Genomic DNA, 17787 nt, shown 5'->3' on the forward strand with positions numbered 1-17787 from the left:
ACAGCCTGATCTCTTATTCATTTCCCCATCTTTTAGATATCAATATTTGAATATAATTCCTGGTACCTCAGAAAACATGAGCTGAAATCTGTCATTTGATTACTCCACTTTTTGAGACACACTTGTTGGGTACAGAAGAGGACTTAAAGCTACACTGCATTAATAATCAACTATATACCTTTATCTGAAGAGCTCAAGAGTCTTAAGACTCATCTTCAGATAACTCTTTCTTTGAAGACCATCTTCCTGTTAGATCTCCACTGTTATGCTCCTATTCATTAGTCACAAGACTGTTAAGAGATTCTACCTCCCTGGAACTTCACAGCTGCTGAAAGCAAGTTAAAAGCTATTTCAGAAATACAAGTCTTTTAAACACAGGGAGGGGGACCAATAAAAAGCAGAAGCTCTAGTTATCTTTACAGAAAAGAGAAGACACCTATTTGGGAGAAAGTAATCAAAATGCACTTTTTCCAGCAACAAATGCATATAATTAAACTACCTTGAAAGTTGTGTAACAGAGGAGTAACTTGGACTTATCCAAGAGTCTTACAAGGAGCTCGAGGGATTGAAGATCAAATCCTTCCTATTTCTTTCTCACCAAGAGACGTTCACATTCCTCCAAGCTTCCAAAATTCCACATTCTTACATCTACTGCATTAAGTAGTTTACTTTGTAATGGTCTCCATGTTCTACTCAAAAACTTAGTTCTGCAGACACTTACCTTTAGGAAGGCATGAAACCTTGGCTTCTGTTTTTCACATCGAGTAATAGTCTCCTTGCTCATTTCGAAGAAATTCACAAATGGAGGGTAAGTTTTCAACAAGTCTTTTGACTGAAAGAAACAACTGTTATGGCTCTGCTTTACATATTATGTAGCATTGTACATATGTTCATATGCCCTGAGCCATACAAAACTGCTCAAAGGCACATTTCAATAGATAATAATAAAAAAATGTGTTGTAAACCCATGTGTGTTCACAGAACAAGTTAAGACATTTTTGCATGCCAGATGCCCAAGATTCTATGCTGCTGATTAAATGCAGACTGCTCTCAGAAACATCAAGTACACATGTTCCAATCTTAGAAGCTGCTGAGTAGGTCAAGTAGAAGGCAGATTCTCACCTAGCGAGATGCTTTTGGTGAGAATTTTGGAAATTTCAGACCGGTATTTTCTCCAGTTACTGCTATCACCTTTAGAAGACACCAAACCACCAGAAGCAATACCTTAGACTGAAAACTTCTGAACACCAAACACGATTTGCCTCAAAATGATCAGGTCAGCAAAAGCACAAGATACCTAGCAGACTACTTATCTTAAAATGCATTGCAGTCCCAGATCTAGCTTTCCTGTTCTGCACATTGTGTACTTAGGAAAACAACAACTCCTTATTCAATCACACATGTCAAGTCTTGAAGGAAGAACACAAGAAATTTCCGTGAAAAGTTATTTTCTTAGTTATTTACTATTGATCAGAGGCAGCAGATAGCTAAGGTTACAGGAAAAGCCCCTTCTAACGTCCAAGTAAAAAGCATATCTGTAGTTTTGCAAATTACAGTTCTCAAACTGTATCTATCTTGAGTTTTACACTCTCGTTCAAGTGGAGAGACACATACACTTAAACTTGACACGGATTACCTATACGAAGTATATCATCTAACTCAACTTAGAAGTCTAAACAGAATATACGATACAAGTTAGTGTTCTTCCTCGCTCAGTAGTGCTTCTCTTGTGTTTGCTAGCTCCTACAAATGGATTATTTGTAAGGTGAGGTAATAGCTCATAATAGCTCTAATGCATAAAAAAGAAATAGACACTTACATATTTAAGAATGATATCACCAATACTTCTACTTTCAGTCCAATTCATCATAAGATCTTCCAGGTCTTCCTAGAATACATGCAGGGATGGAGGGGAAGAAAATAAGACGAAAATGAACTGCATAAAGCTTAAGATGGGATCAGTGTTCTGCCAAACACATATAATTAGCTGTGCGTTTCCATGCTGACAAAACGGGCAATCCTAAAAGCTGTACAATTTCACAGTAAACCCCTTCAATCTACCGAAAGCTGAAAGCAAGACCTCTGGCTTACTGAATATATAGTTTTGAATCAACGCAAGCAGAGCCTAGCAGTGTATCGGCACGAGCCAACTCTGCAACAAGATGACTCGGCTGTGTCCAATACACTACAGAACATTTCCCAAATGATTATTTAAAAAGCATACACAGAAGACAGTTGAACCAATTCTAATTAAGAGTGCACTGCTAATATAAGACTCTTAAGTCCATAAGATAGGATTGAAATAGAACTAGCATAGATTTCCCTCACTTGCTGCACCAGGGTGTCAAGGAAAGTGCAAGCAAGCTGTTAAGCCTATATCAGCTTGAGAAGGATCAAGCTTATTCACTGTCAGCTAATAACAGGGACAGGAGGGCACAGCCAAGGGTTCACGATTCACCTTAAGTGAAAAGGATTCACCATTAATATTGGTTTGTTGCTGCCACTTCTCTTTATTACACCGAAGATGAAGGAAAACACAACCACTACGCTTAAGCAACTTTGTCTACACTGCATGCTGCAGGTGAATCCTACTTGACACATGGACACACACGCTTTACTTTCATCTCAGTCTCAGTGGGCGCATATCAATATCTATCGTGATTAGCTGGACTGGATCCTAGTGGTTGGAGAAAAAAAAAAAAACCCAGAACAAACAAAAAACCCAACAACAATAACAACAAAAAAACCACAACAAAAAACCCAAACCACTGAGTTACAGGCAGTCTGCAAGTCCCGCTATTTTAAAAGCCTACCATGAAATGCAGACAGCAGCAGACATATGCCATTATTTGAAGATTTTATGACTTCATATTTGAGGAAGACTTGCATCATAGTCTATTGTGAGACCCAGAGATGACTTCAGAGAGTGCTTGCAATCCAGATAAAAATATAAAATAAAGAAAGCAAATCTCAAAGGGAATTCTAATCAATTATTATTAGGCCTCAGTACCAGGTCAACTGCTTCACAGGCTGAAGTGCAAGCCAGATTTATGAGCTGGTAGTTTCTGACAATTGGTTCAAAGCCATTTAACAAGGGATTAGTTTTTCCTACTGAACGGTAGAAGTGTCCTTATATGAACATGTCTATAGCCCAGGAAAACACCAGGGGTGATTTATTTTTTTGTTTTGGTGGGGTTTGGTTTGTTTTGGGGTTTTTTGTGTTTTTGTTTGGTTTTTTTGAATTCCATAGCTTTAGCTATCCTTCCAAGAGTCCTTGCTTACTGCTTTAATAGAAACATGTATTTTATAAGCACTTGTGAGAGTTAGACTACCATTTGATACCACTGGCCCTTTTGACCAGTTTTATATCAGTTACAGAAAACCTCCTACAGGAAGTGGTATTAAAATGTGAAAAGGAGAAGCCAGCTCACGAATGGCAATGTTAGTTACATGTACAATACTCAGACCTCAGATATTTATAAATAAGCGTTAAATCTTAAAGCATACTTTTGATTTGCACATAATTCCACAGGTTGAACAGTATGTAACAGCACCAGGATGGCTCTACACCTATCCTGCAGACAGAACTTAACGCATGCAGAAAAGATTCAAAGTCTGTATCAAAGCTTCCCCTGCAGGGGAGAAGTTGCAGCTTGCCTTGATTTTAGTATGCACGTCAAGAATATCTGGAATGCTGCCAAATATGGTCTTAATCTCTTCCTGTGCAAGGATTGGTCCTCCAAGTTGTCCTTCCTTCTCCAACGGAACTTGAAATAACTGATGAATTAGACAAAAAAAGTTAATACCCTCCCAACCACCACACATTGTGTTAGAAATAGTTATGAAAGCAACAGTGTTTTCCTTCCAGATCATACTTTCGTGCAGTCACAATCTTGAGATACTCCCATTTAGCAAGAGTGGGTTACAACGGAGTCGTTTTAAGATACAAACACAGAGTCTGATACACCACTACAGTATAACCCTCTTTCATCTACCTTTCTCCTCACACACATCTTACCTCATTCTTTAAGTAGATTATCAGCTGCAATGGAAACAGACTTTCTAGAAGTTGCACTCTTCCTGTAAGCTGTTTGCTATTCTGCTCTTCTTGGAATAATTAAAACAAGTTTTTTTCCCCCTGCCATCTCTCTCTATTCACTAATATCTTAAAAATCCGAGTCATGAAGATCCCATTTTCCTGAAGCTTGGAATTTCCATACAAACTGCAATTCCACTGCAGATCCCAGATTAGAAATGGTATTTTCCAACCTTTATTATTAACAGATACTAAACATTTTTATGTCAGTAAAATTACAGGAGACTGTTTACATTGTCATCTTTTTACAAACCTTTGATGTACCCAAGGCCTCAAAAGCCTGCAGATCACAGGCTGAAAATAATCATTCATGTAAACATTAGATGTCTTATTACAATTGACCTACAACTGCTTTAAAACCAGCTTACCTGAATGATTGTCGTTAGAATATCAACGTAGTTACTCTCTGTCTGATACAACTCCTTTGCAACCTGCCATCTTGCAGACTGCTTCAGTGGAAGAGGAGTTGAGTTTTTGGAAGGCCTTGCACAGGGTTTTGGTGTTTCTGATGAAGAGATATTCCCAAAAGAAAATAGAGCTTTATCACAATAGAAAAGCTCACCCTCAAAGACAGGAAAAAAAAAACCTTCAGAATTTTTAAGGAAAGATAGTTGGTTTTGTTTTGTTTTTTTTAAAGGCTATTCTGTAGGTTATTCTATAGTTGCCACAGCTCTTTCTAGAAAATGGCTTGCTTTATTACAGCTTAATGATAGAACAACAGTAATATATTATTCGTCAAAATTAGTCTGAAACTAATAAGCCATTCATGGGCAGGTCAATGACTTAACCCTACTATGTTTAGTAGGAAGTGAAGATTAGGTGCCTAAGATTATTTATACATACACTATGTACAAAAATACTTTTCTACTTTCACTTTGCTATGTAAACAATTACCTTTCAGCTGCCTACCAAACTTGCATTAGGTATGTAGCTCAAAACCATTTATTAAAATCAGTCCTTGCATGCAACACTTACATTTCATCCTGGGGGGGAAGACACAAAGAAGTAACTTCTCTTAAAGCTAAAGCCAAGGTGGATCTGGAACAGTCCATTAGCTTTAAATATTTGCTCATGTATTGGACCTCAGAGACCTGTACTCACTCATTCTGATGTCAAAGTTCATTACTGTCACAGTTAATATGAAATAAGTACCTTACCTGTTGTTTTCAAAATAGCACTTTTTCTGAAACTGTCTGCTGATGTTGATTAGAAGAAAACTCCGTCCCAGGGGTTACAAGTATGCTAGCACAATCTAAGAAAGCTGATCTTTGAGACTAAGCAGATTTTTCCCGTATTCCTTCTGAATTATCACTTACAGGTTGTGCCTCACTGAGATTTCTTATTTGACTTGTATATAGGGGCCTTTTTAAAGCAGTAGTAACTGCAGTTACCTCCTCTATATAATGGAACTGGGGCTTTTTTTTTTTTTTTTTTTTTAAAGCCTTGGGTATTAGCTTTTGACTTATCCAAAATTTTGCAGTGCCCACTCTTCCACAAGAGCCATGTGCAGAGATATTAAAAGCTCTTTGCTAGTTAACTCAAAATCAGGTGGCAATTTATATTCTTGTGAAGTTTTAGACATGACAATTTGCTGGCACAAACAGTGTTACCTCAACAGAACATTTCAAAGACCCGGGAGTGGGCCTTGCAGGAGTTTTCCCTCTAATTCCTTTAGGAAAGAATCTTTGTCCTCCTTTCTCCAAGTATCTTACCGAAGAGGTTTTTAGATGATTTACTGTTAACTACATTTCTTTTTTGCTACAGATTTTCAGCACAGTGTTTGAAGCGTTTTAGAGTGACACTATACTGTACTTCATATTTATCAACTCTGTATCTTTTCCTTCAGATATGAATATGCTTACTGTGATGACAAGAGGCAGCCTGGCCTCTGTCTGAACTCTTCACTCCAATTCTGCTTTCTGCACACTTCGAAAAGGCGAAAGCCTGGAATAACTTAGCAGATCTGTAGCAAAACTTGCAAGACTTCCCTACCACTACTGTTAGCACTTGTATGCAGAGAGCTCTTAAACATTGCAAGTGTATCTGGATGAAAGTTTTTAGCTCTACCTCCACTGGTAGTGTTCGACTCTGGAGTGTTAGAAATATCCAGCAAGGACCCAATAGAAAGCGAATGTTCAGCTGATGGCCTCTTCCGAGGAGGGAATGGCGACATGTCTGTTTCTCTGGTCAGTTGTGCAAGAGTCTCTTTCAAACGGCGTCTTTTGCGATTGCTGTTTGGAGTGTTCAGAGAAAGTAATGACACAGACTTCTTGAGGCCAGGACTCTCCGACTGTAGTAAAAGAAGGTTTATTTCAGCGTTTTTACCCGCTGGGTCCAGCTCAAGTCAGTGCAAAGGTAAGTTAATTGTAGAGACCAGCACACAACACCAGTCTTCTTAGGGAAGCTAAGGGAAAAAGGGCAAAGCCCTCCTTTGTTTTTTTTCCTGGAAACTGGAAGCCACATTAATATTTTGTTTGACGAAAAATAAGTTCAACCTTTGGGAAGCAGAAAAAAAGTTTCTTCTAAATTAGTATTCTATGTATAGAATTTATAATGAATTAACTGGAACTTAAAATGCTACTTTAAAACATTTTATCTCTGGCCCCATGCATACTACCATGTATGCTAATTTTACCACCAAATACATGCTACACATTATGTGAGAGAGTTCAACATACCTTCTCAAATAAATACATGGACTCTCCAGCTCTGGCATCCATTTGAATGCTTCCCCAGAACCACTAAAGGAAAAAAGAAAACACGCATTAACACCACATTACAGTGCTTCACCCAAAGTTAAAAATATTCAAAATAATACATATAATATTAAGGCAGCTTGCATACTAAATGCAAACATGTGGTTTATTCAGGGGAAAAATATCTCACATACTGAGTATTACATAGCAATATTCTTTCAAAAATTTGTCAGCACTAACCTCTTGCTTTACGACATAAAGTTTTTTTAAAGGTTCAAATGGAAGATCTTTTACTGTACTTTCTTCAACCACCAAGTGCGTACACCTTTCATCACCAACTGGTAAATAATGCCCTCCTAGATAAAAAAAGGCAAGTTAGCAAGACTGAAGAATATTACTGTTAGAAATTAGTAGCTCATTTGATAGTTCTGTGGCACCTATCATTAATGAAAGGAGAGCCAAAGAGAGATGAACTATTCGGTGAGCTGATCAGTTGTGGGGCTTACATAACACCCTGGATATAATCAGCAGTGGATAGCTTTTAGGAAATAGGATGTAGCACGCAGTAGTACAGTACACACTGAAAAGTCAAGAGTGCCTGGAGTTCAGAGGGTTCTTAAACCTGTCTGGCAATAAATGCAATATTCTTCTGGAAAGCTTTTCTTGTTTCTTGAGCAAGCCAGGAATACTTACCCTAAAGACAACCCCAAGCTAGACCCTGTGCATGTCACAATATTATAAGTAGCTTTAAGCAAACAGGTGAGGGGAAAGGAAAAGAAAAAAAAAGCAAACCCAGTCAACTTTCATCTCCTTAGACAAAGCCTACCAGTTTGCCCCATTCCCATCTCTACAGTTCTGTTACATGCAACTCTAGCAATACAAGGCTGGAGACTTTAAAGTTATCTGTTCCATCATTAGTGTCAATATGATTATTGATCTTGTACTACACTATCAAAAAATGGAACACTTCCAAGCAAGTGTTTTACCAGTGATGATTCATATCAAAGTTGTGGATGCTTTCTGTGAGTTATGTAAAGATGCATACCACAACAGTGATTATGAAAACTGATGCAGAATATACACATTACGTAGCAAGTTCTCCAGGATATCTTCAAGCATCCCATAATTACTTCTTTTTAAATTGCCTAGTTTCAATCAGCCTAGGAAGTCTGAAGTCTTCAACAGCTACCAGAACTTACACGCACACGACACCTAAAAATTAATTTATAGCTCTCCAAGTTGAAGAGTATTCATGATCCAGCATTTCAGCTTCACTGAAGCATTTATCAGCTATAAACCCCATTCTTTCCACAGGTCTACTTTCATAAACAATAACCTTGCATTTCTGTCATTTCTTCCATGTTAGCTTTCTCATCATCAGAGAATCCAAGGAAACTTAACATGCAATCCTGGAAAGGAGGAACCTTGAACTGATTTCTGAAGTCATCATCAGCTGCACAGAAGTCACTGAAAGAAAAAAAAAAAGAAAAACCAAAAAAAAAGATAGAGATGCACAAAAAGGTCACTAAATCAGTGCTACATCACTAAACAAAAGCTCACAACACTACAGGTGAACAGGATGTAAGGTTCAGGCTGAAGGAAAATAAACACTTACATTTCATTCCTTTTCTCCCAAGCCTTATAAATCCACTCAGCTTTCACAATAGGAGTACCAAGACTTACAGCAATCTACAAAACAGGAAAAGCACAGGTTGTACCAAGTAAGTATTTCCATTTAAGTCTTTCCCATGCCAAGAAAAATTAGTAACCTTGCTTTTACTTTTTTAAACAGATACTACAAAAAGTGAACATATTCCTTCAAGAATCATGTCCAACTGTAACTCCCAAGAGTTAGAATGTATTAATTCTTCAGCAACTAGGAGATCAGATCAATAGCTATTTTGACACTTACTCAAAAGTGCACCATTTTGTTAGTCTGATCACCTTCATCACCCACAAAACCAAGTCTCTGTTGCAGTGGAATATGGGATCTTTTTTCTGCTTTTGATACTTTGTATGACAACAAATATCCTAGCATGCTTTTACCAAAGAGGAAGCAACTATTCCAAAGGTAACTTCCATGACTGCTTGAGAGATTGTAAAGTTTTCTTAATTTTTCCCTTTGAGTTGGCAGAAATGAGTGTTTGAACAGAGTTAGAAAGCTGGTCTTCTCTTCCAACTGGAAGATAAGACAGACTAAGAAAAAAGCAACAGCCTACTAACAATTCAAACAAGGGAGAGTCAAGGGACATAGGCATTGCTATGTCATGTTCCATGGTACAAAAACCTATAAATTTGTAATTACCTGTCAACTGGACATACATATCCTGAAGGATTCCTTTCTGGTGTTGTCAGAAACAAACAAACAAAAACCTCGCATATATTTATACATAAGGGATGATTTGAACACTTATACATAGCAAGTTAAAAATAATTTTTGAAAGAAGATGCACACAAATTGAGTACTGAAGTTTTTTGCAAGTTACCTCGAAGTTTATGGTTTGGAGGGACAGAAAAAGCAGGTATGTTGATACATAAACACTTGTTCATTGAAGAACGATTGTTCATCAACATCTTAAGTACCAATAATATCAGTACATGAATGGCTTAAGTATCTTAAGTACTGATAACATCAGTACTTAAGAAACATTTTGGTTCTTGTTATTTACTATACTTGTCTATTTCAAAATCTCTGCATTCAGGCAATTTATATTATTTAGATCTCTAACAGAGGCAAAAACATGTCAAAGCTCAACACCAGAGATGAGCTCACCATTACAAGTCATTGTTGTTAGTACAGGAGAAAATGCAGCAACTTACAAGCTGAAGTATAAATTACAGACTTAGTCTACAAGAGCCAAATTCTTAAAGTTTCCATGAAGTACCAGCTCAAGCTTACATACTCTGAATTTGTCTCCATGCGTTGAGTTAGCCACCAGATGTGTAACTTTTGAGCTAAAGTCCCTTCGAATAATTCCACCCATATGATGGACCAAGGTCACTAGCTTAACCTGAAAAATAAAAATGAAATAAGTTTTCAGGATATCTTTTGAAGTGTACAGTGCAGAGTGAGAGCAGTACAAAAATAGTTCACACAGCAAGCTACAGGAGGCTACATTAAATGTCTAGGAATAGTAATGCTCCGATTTCTTCTTAAAACAACTTGTTTACATCTACAGGAGAAGATATAGCTGACAGAGCAAAAGAACTCTTAACTTTTTTTTTCTTAACATTTAATACAGCCTTGCTACGTAGCTTGAGGAAGACTACCCAAGCCACCAGCACTCTCGTCATAATCATACATAATGCCTTCAACTTTTCACACACAATAGATTTGAAGCATGGTTTCCTCATTGATTTAGTCAATTCTACCTGAAGGGGCAATTGCCAGAATTTACATAAAATTGCCATTTGTTCAGTGTGAATCTAGCAGATCAGACCTAATTATACCTAACACTGGGCAAAGGCTTTTGTTTTGGGTTTGGTTTTTTTTCCCCAGATGAAGATGTGGAGCCATATTATTGATTCCCAGGTGTCCAACAGGGAAATTAGGTGCCAACTGCATCACTGGAATGGAAAAGCAAAGTGCTAGAGTATCAAACCACTTCATACCTAGATAGTGCAAGACCAAAGTCCTGATAGCACAATAGCAAAATAGCATGGCAGCAAGGTAACTTGTCTGCAAATGCTCCGAACAGGACTACAAAGCTTTATTTGACCACACTACTAGCTGTACAAATAAGTGGACACTATTGGGTAAATATCATCCTAGCTGAAGCCTCAATCTACCAATCTTTTAGCCCTGCTAAATTAGACCTGTTTAATGTTACCCAGCAAAAAAGTAACCAAACCCAGCATGGACAAAATGACTTGGACATGGAAACAGTTTTGTTCCCATCCTCAAATATCACTGCCTGTGCACATGCAACAAAACAAAAGAACAAACAATTCACTCCTCCCATACGAGCTCCAGTCATGGTTAAACCCTATGAGTGACAGAATAGAAGAGTATTTTGAAAATAAAGTTAACATAGTTTTACCAATCCAAAGGAAAAAAAGTCTTACTAATTCATCTTTCTTTCTGAATCCTGTAAAGCACAGTACCAAGTTCAACATGCTTGCACAGTACAGTGGACGACAGGAGAAAGGTAAAGGCTGAAAGCAAGAAGTAAGCTTATTAGTCAAAAGCATACTGCTTCTGTTAAAGTTTTTTCATTACCTTTAATACAGTACTATTGTTCCTAGTATTAAAATGCATCAGACACTACTCCAAGTCTGTGTACTCAGTTATACCGCAGCTCCAGACCTGCCAGTGTTCTAATAAAGTAACCAGAGCATCCCCAAATTCCACAGGTCGCACTCCATCCTTTTTTTTTCCTCCCCAATCCATCCCCTCTGTGTGACAACCTTTGGAAATATCAAGCATCTGCTGGAGCATCATTTGTATGCTGCCTCTCCTAATGGCACAATCCCAACTAGCAGGTCAACAACTCCCACAACTACTGCAGTAATTGCAGCCTTACTACAGTCTGCCTGTGCTTTCTCGCTACATGCAGTATTCTAACATGGTATTAGAAACTTGCTTTTCTTAAAATTCTCTTGCTAAGACTATTTACGATTGATTGACAAAGCAAAATAGATTTTATTTTGAACACTTCGTGTTTAGAACTCACTGCACCAGAGAGCTACTCAGCTGATTTCAACAGAAAGCACATACCTCTCCTTTTTGTGCACAGTGCAGTACTACTGGAGGTCCAATGACACGGCAATCTGCTTTGCAGAGCTTGTTAAAGATAGAATCTTGGAAGTCTGATACAATGAAGATAGTCTCAAATTCTGGGGAATCAGAATCTCCAAGCTCTTCTACTGTGTCTGTCTTTATGTAGGGCACTTTAATTTCCTTGATGTATGGGGATGAAGGGGAAAGCATTATTCAGGCAACATACTTACACCAAAGTTAAAATTCAACTGATGTTTATTTTGGACCATTAGAAAAATGTACAGTTCAGATTTAAACAGAGACAGGCTCTTAGAATTTGTGAAAGCGGAATGAGATGCACTGATCGCTAGCATAAGAATAGCTATGAACTGCACCTAAAAAATGTCTTCAAGCAATTCCTGCTTCTGAAGGACAAGAATTCTAGTTACTTTAGTAGTTTATGTATCAGTTCACACTGATAATATAGTATTGGAAATATCTACAGATAGAAAAAAGGAAAAAAACACAACAAAAGCACCAAACTAAGCACAAAAGAGAAATGAAATTTCAGACTGTCAGAACAGCTTAAGGTACTTCCAGATACTACTAAAAAGTAGTATCCAGCTTGCAACAGCAAGCTCCGTGCTGCATAAGATCTAAAGAACAGAAGTCAATTTTGTTCATTGCTTGGTATTTTTTAAGGGTTCTAAAAATCTGGTCTGTTTCAATTACAATCATTAGTTCCAAATTTTATTTTCTAGGTTTTTCACATCAAGAAACAGAGAACCACTTCTTACACTTAAGTTTAAATGGAGCTCTCAATTGAAAGAGAAGTCAATTAACCAATTACGAAGTCAGTTCATAGCAAAAACTTATGTGTTGACTCAATACAAGCATGCAGTTGAAAGTCTCCGTCAATATTTCTACCCCCCTGTTAGAAAACACCACTAATTAAGAGCTGCAGATAGTACTTCCATATTCGAGAAAGTGTTTGTAAAAAAGGCCAATTTTGACAAGCTTAAGTGACACCATCAGATAGATTAACATACATTGTGACCATTATGCCCAATTAATACAAATTAAAGCGTGTGCACATTTCAGTCCCAGTGAAGTACAACATGCTGCATGCAATCACATGTGCTTAATTGCATGACATACCATATGAATAATACTTTTTATTAGTTTTTCTTCTGATTTACCAGGACTAGTTTCCTTTATCTTTATAACTGGTACTTCCATTATCTTAATGGTCTGTGGAAGAGCAGAACTTTAGTACAGAACCAAATTGGTTACTAGAAGTCTAAAAGCATACCGTCTCATTCCAGTGATTGTTTTATCTTAGACCCACGTACCTCCAAGGCTTTCAGAAGCTCCTCACGTTTCCCTGCTTCCTGAACCAAAACCACTCTTGTTTCTATTTGAGGCATTTCTTCTGTTTATAGAGAAACAAGGATAATATTCGTATTTTAATAGAAAAATCCACATTAGGTCTAAATCAAGCAATAACATATAGAAGAATACAGGCAGACTGCATCCTTTCAAGATACCCTGTTTATCAGAAACAAGCCTGAAAATAAATGTTACCTCAAAAAGCCTGTCCCTTAATTAAGGCATACCCAACTGACCACAGAGCCTAAACTTTCTTGTATATGGTGAAACAAGATCCTGCAATTCATGACCACTTACCTCACAGTCAAAGCAAGAACATGCAAGGAGAGGCAGTGAGAGGGGAAAAAAAAAATTAAAAATAAAATTTAAAAAAAAACAGACGTAACACCACCAAAATTATTGGCTTAATGTTTCTAGCAGAATTAGATACCAAGACTTGCTGGAAAACAGACAGCTGGTATCTCGTCTAGTTTCTGAGTTCCTGGCTGACAATGCTCATTACTTCCTAGTAACTGCTCAGTTTCACCAAGGAAGATCAGAACTGAAGTTCGATATCTTGTTCTTTTTCTCCATGTATTAATAAGCTTTCAAAGTATTAGGAGGAAGGGACAAGCGTTGCTCCACGTCATTTGCACCAGAAGACTGCCACTGGACTTTGGCTACTGTTGTTTTTTTTAATTTCAAGATTTGTTCTTGAATTAATTTCAAGCTCAAGACTATTCATCTCTCTAAGGTCTACCCATACACAACGGAGCAGCTGTCGTTTCCAAACACCGGTGTCAAAATATAACCTGGAATGATTTATTCCACAGAAGAGTCATCAAATGGAACTAATAGTTTTCTATACATCAGCCAGAAGACTCATCTTCTGTATTTGACCTCATGGCTGTAACCCCAAATTTCTATAACAAGACAAGTTAAAAATTAAGACAATTCCTTTCTTTTGTTGAAAGGATATCAAACCAACACCATACTGGCTACCCTACATACAATTCTGTAGTTCAGCAAAGCGCTTTTGGTCTTTCAAAATTACTAAATACGTACAAATTAATCAGTCACTACAAAAACATAGTAGTCTTAAAATAAGCTTCTCCCATTACCTTCAACATCCAAAACAGATCCAGGAAACGCATTGTCTTTGGAGGTTTCTATAATTTTTGAATCAAGAACAGAAGAATCAGCCAAGAGGCTCCTCCCAGTTTCAGACACCAGCGTACTGTTGTCAGCCATGATTATGTCTTGGTTCTTCAACAGCTAGAAGATGGATGTGCTAAACTAAGTTACAGTTGCAAAAAGCTCATTAATGAGAGCCCTATGACCAAGGTAGTCAGAAGTAACTTCAGACTTCTGAAAACAAAACATTTAGACCACTCACACTGATAAGAGTGGTTCTGAAAGAGTATTAGGAGTCACACAATTGGTAGGAAAGACTGACAACAAACCTGTTACAGAAATGGTTGTGAGCAGGCTGCCTAGCACAGAAATTATTTACACAGAAAGCTGCAGAGAGGATACTTCAACTCTGAGCAGCAGGGAAGCACTAACTCTAGTGTTCATTTTTTAAAGTTTCATCACAAAACACCAACAAACTAAAAGCACTTGTTTGCTTCAGTGATAAACTATTATAAGCTAGATTTGAGACCAAGGTTAACGTTGTTAAAGTGAAACATTAGCAGAAGAATTAGGGTACACAAAGCAGCTTGCTAAAATTTGATTTTTCAGGTCAACTGGCTAGAGTTACTGTGGTTGCATAAAAATGACCACCCAGGAAGTAAAGCCAGCAGTATTTACTCAAAGAAAAATTAGGTTTCTCAAAATGCATGAGTATTTGCAAAGCTAATAAGGATATGTCTATTCATATGATCTAGTCTCTTGTCCTAGATTAACTATAATATAGAAGAAGTATCCATTCATCATCAGATAAAGAGGTCTTCTGTCTTCTCAGATAGACTATATCTGTGCTCTCCCTGCGCAAACAAACTTGTACAAAATGAGAGGAAAAAGAATTCTGCCTTTCCAGTATGTGACAGGTAGCTACCTGAATCTTGTACCAGAAAATTTGTTCCAAGACACCTGGCCAACATGTAGCACATTTTCTTTTGTGCGTGAAGCAAGAAACATACATTTCCTGTGACTCATCATTCACACACATTTAAATATTTGCACTGTGATATCAGAAGTTACCTAGAATACGCACTGTATCTGAACTGCTGCAGTATAACAACCCTCTGTATCACTTGAGCTGAAGTCATTCTCCTCATGACTGTAAATGCCCCTTTAAAAGAGTAGCCCCCCAAATAACACATTAAAGCACTGTCTGAAAGAGAACTGACAAGGTAGTAAAACCCCTAGAGAATTGCACATACTATTTTTCAAGTTGTGCAATGCCTGTCTGATTACACAGCAAAGTAAAAATCCAAAGACAAAAAACAATGGGTGTTTTGGCATAACAGCAATATAGAAAAGAGTTTATCTTCTAGATTTTAGGAGATCATGACTGAGACTCTTGGACAGGATTCACATCTTCCTAATACATCAAGTAAGTTCCTACTGTAGCGAGGAGCAATAAGTCAACACTACAAATCTATCATAATTCTAAGCATATTCAGTCATCAAAATTGCCACCTTAGCTGCCATTTTGACATCATGCACAGCTGTGGAGGCTCCACAGAATTAAGGTTCCTAGCAGTAAGTCCCAGTCACCCAGCTAGTTTATCTCAGAATAGCTTGAGACCTAGCAAGAGGAGAAAGTAACTTTAACCGGAAAGTCTTTAGGGATCACCTATCCAGAAGGTTATGAAGGTACCACAGGGAACTGTCACACAATTACCTCTTCTTTGGCAGTAAGGGTGGAAAGAAGCATAATCTTGGAAGAGTCAAACCATATTGTTAATAATGATTACCACACAGACATAATTTATAAGTCAAAGGAGACAAAAAAAAAAACCCCGCCAGTTAAGGGTACCATTAAAAGTAAATCCTACAGATTATTTTTAAAAAGACTGAGACATCATTATCATTCCTGTCATGCTGCTGTTGTTATACCTAACAACGCGTATATGAACGCACACTTACACAGAACTTCACAGTATCTTTGGGAGAAGCCCATACTTTGGGCTGGGCATTGATTTTCTTTATGGCTTTTCCAATTTATTTATTTATGGAGTTCCATTCTGGATGTATTTTTTAAAAAATATATTCCCTGTTTTAATAGTCACATATTAATTAACAACATAATCCTAGTCACTAGATTTACACACTGGGAGTGCCAAGATAAGGAAGAGAACAAACAGCACACAGAAGATACAAACATAACAGTTTCCCCTCACATAAAAAAGAACAAAAGGCAGAACACCATCACTACAGCACTCAGGCCGACCTGAACGCCCTTAACAGCGTTACACTTACAAACGACCTCCCAATAGTTTCCGTGAAGCCTGAAGGCCACAAAACATCCACACGCCAAAATACGTTTTTAAAAGCAAGGAGACGACACTAAGAACCTTCCCACGCTGCCCATTTCCCTCCCGAGGAACCACCCAGGAGCCTGACCGAGCTGCCCTGCTGGGAGGTGGCCGGAGGCAAGATTAGATACCGCCGGCTACTCTCACCTCATGAGCTCGCAGGTGCCAGAGGGCCTGGGCCTCCGCCTTGCCCAGCGGAGACCGCTAGCGGCCTAAAGAGGGCCCGGAGCAGCACCGAGCAGCGGGGCTGCCCCGAGAGACCCCCAGACACAACCCCCGGGCCCCCTCAGCCGGCCCCGGCCCAGGCCGCCCGCACCCACCGCTGTCCTCCTCGGCCTCCCCCAGCCCTACCCCGGCCACACCCGCCCGTTCCCGGTATCCAGGGCCAGCTTCCCGCCCGTTCCCGGTGCCCAGGGCCAGCTTTCCCCTCACCGCCGATGCCACCTGCCGCCAACCGCAAAACCAGCCTCCGCCATGAGCGACCGCCACCACCAATTCAAAAAGCGAGCCGCCGGACTAACCGCGCCAAGCATTGGCTGCCGGCCACGCCGCCCCTCTGTAAGCCACTACCTCATTCGGCATCTCTCCGAGATGTCCCGCCCCCTTCCCCGCCCTTTTTGGACGGTGCTTCGCCTCCTGCCCTCTCTGACTGGCTAGCGCACCTGGCGCTCACGGCTGGGCGGTCTCCCATTGGCGGTGGGACGTTTCCTAGGCAGACGAACAGGCCTCGTTGGGGGAGCCGGTTGCTGAACGGGTGGGCGCTCTGCGCTGATTGGCTGCTGGAGGGGTTCGAACGCTTCCAACGGCCGCAGCGCAGAGGCCCGGATGGAGCGGCGGGGGGCGGGGGCGCGCACCCGCCGCCTCCGCCGGTCTGAGGCGCTGCCCGGATCCCGGCCGGGGAGCTCCGGAGCCGCTTGAACAGCCGTCCCGTGGCCGCACGGAGACAGCGGTTAACGGCCCGCAGCGTGTGCCGGGGGGAAGCTCGTCCCTCGGCGGAGACTGGCGGGGCGGCCGCCCGCCGCTCGGCTCCCCTCAGCCCGCCGGGCCTGCCTTGCCTGTCCGTCGCTCCCCTCACCGCCTCCTGAGGGAGGCCGTCGTGTCGTGCACAGCGTGTCCAGCTGGCCTTCCGACCACCTTTGGGCACCGCGCAAACGGGAGGATAAAGACTTGCTGTGGCCACCGTAGAAATATTAATGCTGTTAATAATTCAGTAAGCGCTGCCTTGCCGAGGGTGTTTGTGTGCGTGTGTTATGCTGAGCTTCAGAATAATCAGTTCATTGGAAACGAGGGAAGAGAGCTGACAGGAGAAAATATGACTGGTCAAGATGACAGTCAACCAGCTGACTCAGTGGCACCAATCCCAAAACACATTAATTATACCAGATGCTTTCTCCGTCCTTCTTAATTTTCTCACGTACTAAAACTTGCTGATCTGGAAAGGAA

At 39.8% G+C, this 17787-nt stretch overlaps 1 protein-coding gene across 3 annotated transcripts in view; it reads right to left on the reverse strand.

Moving 5' to 3' along the window:
• Window positions 1–16898, reverse strand: part of ECT2 (epithelial cell transforming 2) — a 31174-nt gene extending 14276 nt beyond the window's left edge. Inside the window, exons 1-16 of one of the 3 annotated variants that reach the window (XM_069792709.1) lie at window positions 16866–16898; window positions 13981–14134; window positions 12844–12923; window positions 12650–12742; window positions 11510–11692; window positions 10858–10947; window positions 9696–9803; window positions 8408–8481; window positions 8129–8259; window positions 7033–7148; window positions 6775–6837; window positions 6164–6386; window positions 4465–4601; window positions 3658–3777; window positions 1820–1888; window positions 722–832 (exon numbers count right to left, since the gene is read on the reverse strand). In XM_069792709.1, the coding sequence (XP_069648810.1) occupies window positions 722–832; window positions 1820–1888; window positions 3658–3777; window positions 4465–4601; window positions 6164–6386; window positions 6775–6837; window positions 7033–7148; window positions 8129–8259; window positions 8408–8481; window positions 9696–9803; window positions 10858–10947; window positions 11510–11692; window positions 12650–12742; window positions 12844–12923; window positions 13981–14134; window positions 16866–16877 (1764 nt within the window). In that variant the 5' untranslated portion in view covers window positions 16878–16898. The remainder of the gene's footprint in view (window positions 1–721; window positions 833–1819; window positions 1889–3657; window positions 3778–4464; window positions 4602–6163; window positions 6387–6774; window positions 6838–7032; window positions 7149–8128; window positions 8260–8407; window positions 8482–9695; window positions 9804–10857; window positions 10948–11509; window positions 11693–12649; window positions 12743–12843; window positions 12924–13980; window positions 14135–16865) is intronic. The other 2 variants (XM_069792710.1, XM_069792711.1) reach the window with 2 other exon arrangements.
• Between the last annotated feature and the right edge of the window lie 889 nt (window positions 16899–17787).

Source organism: Haliaeetus albicilla, chromosome 9 (genome assembly GCF_947461875.1).
Source record: "Haliaeetus albicilla chromosome 9, bHalAlb1.1, whole genome shotgun sequence".
In the NCBI taxonomy this organism is placed as follows: Eukaryota; Metazoa; Chordata; class Aves; order Accipitriformes; family Accipitridae; genus Haliaeetus; species Haliaeetus albicilla.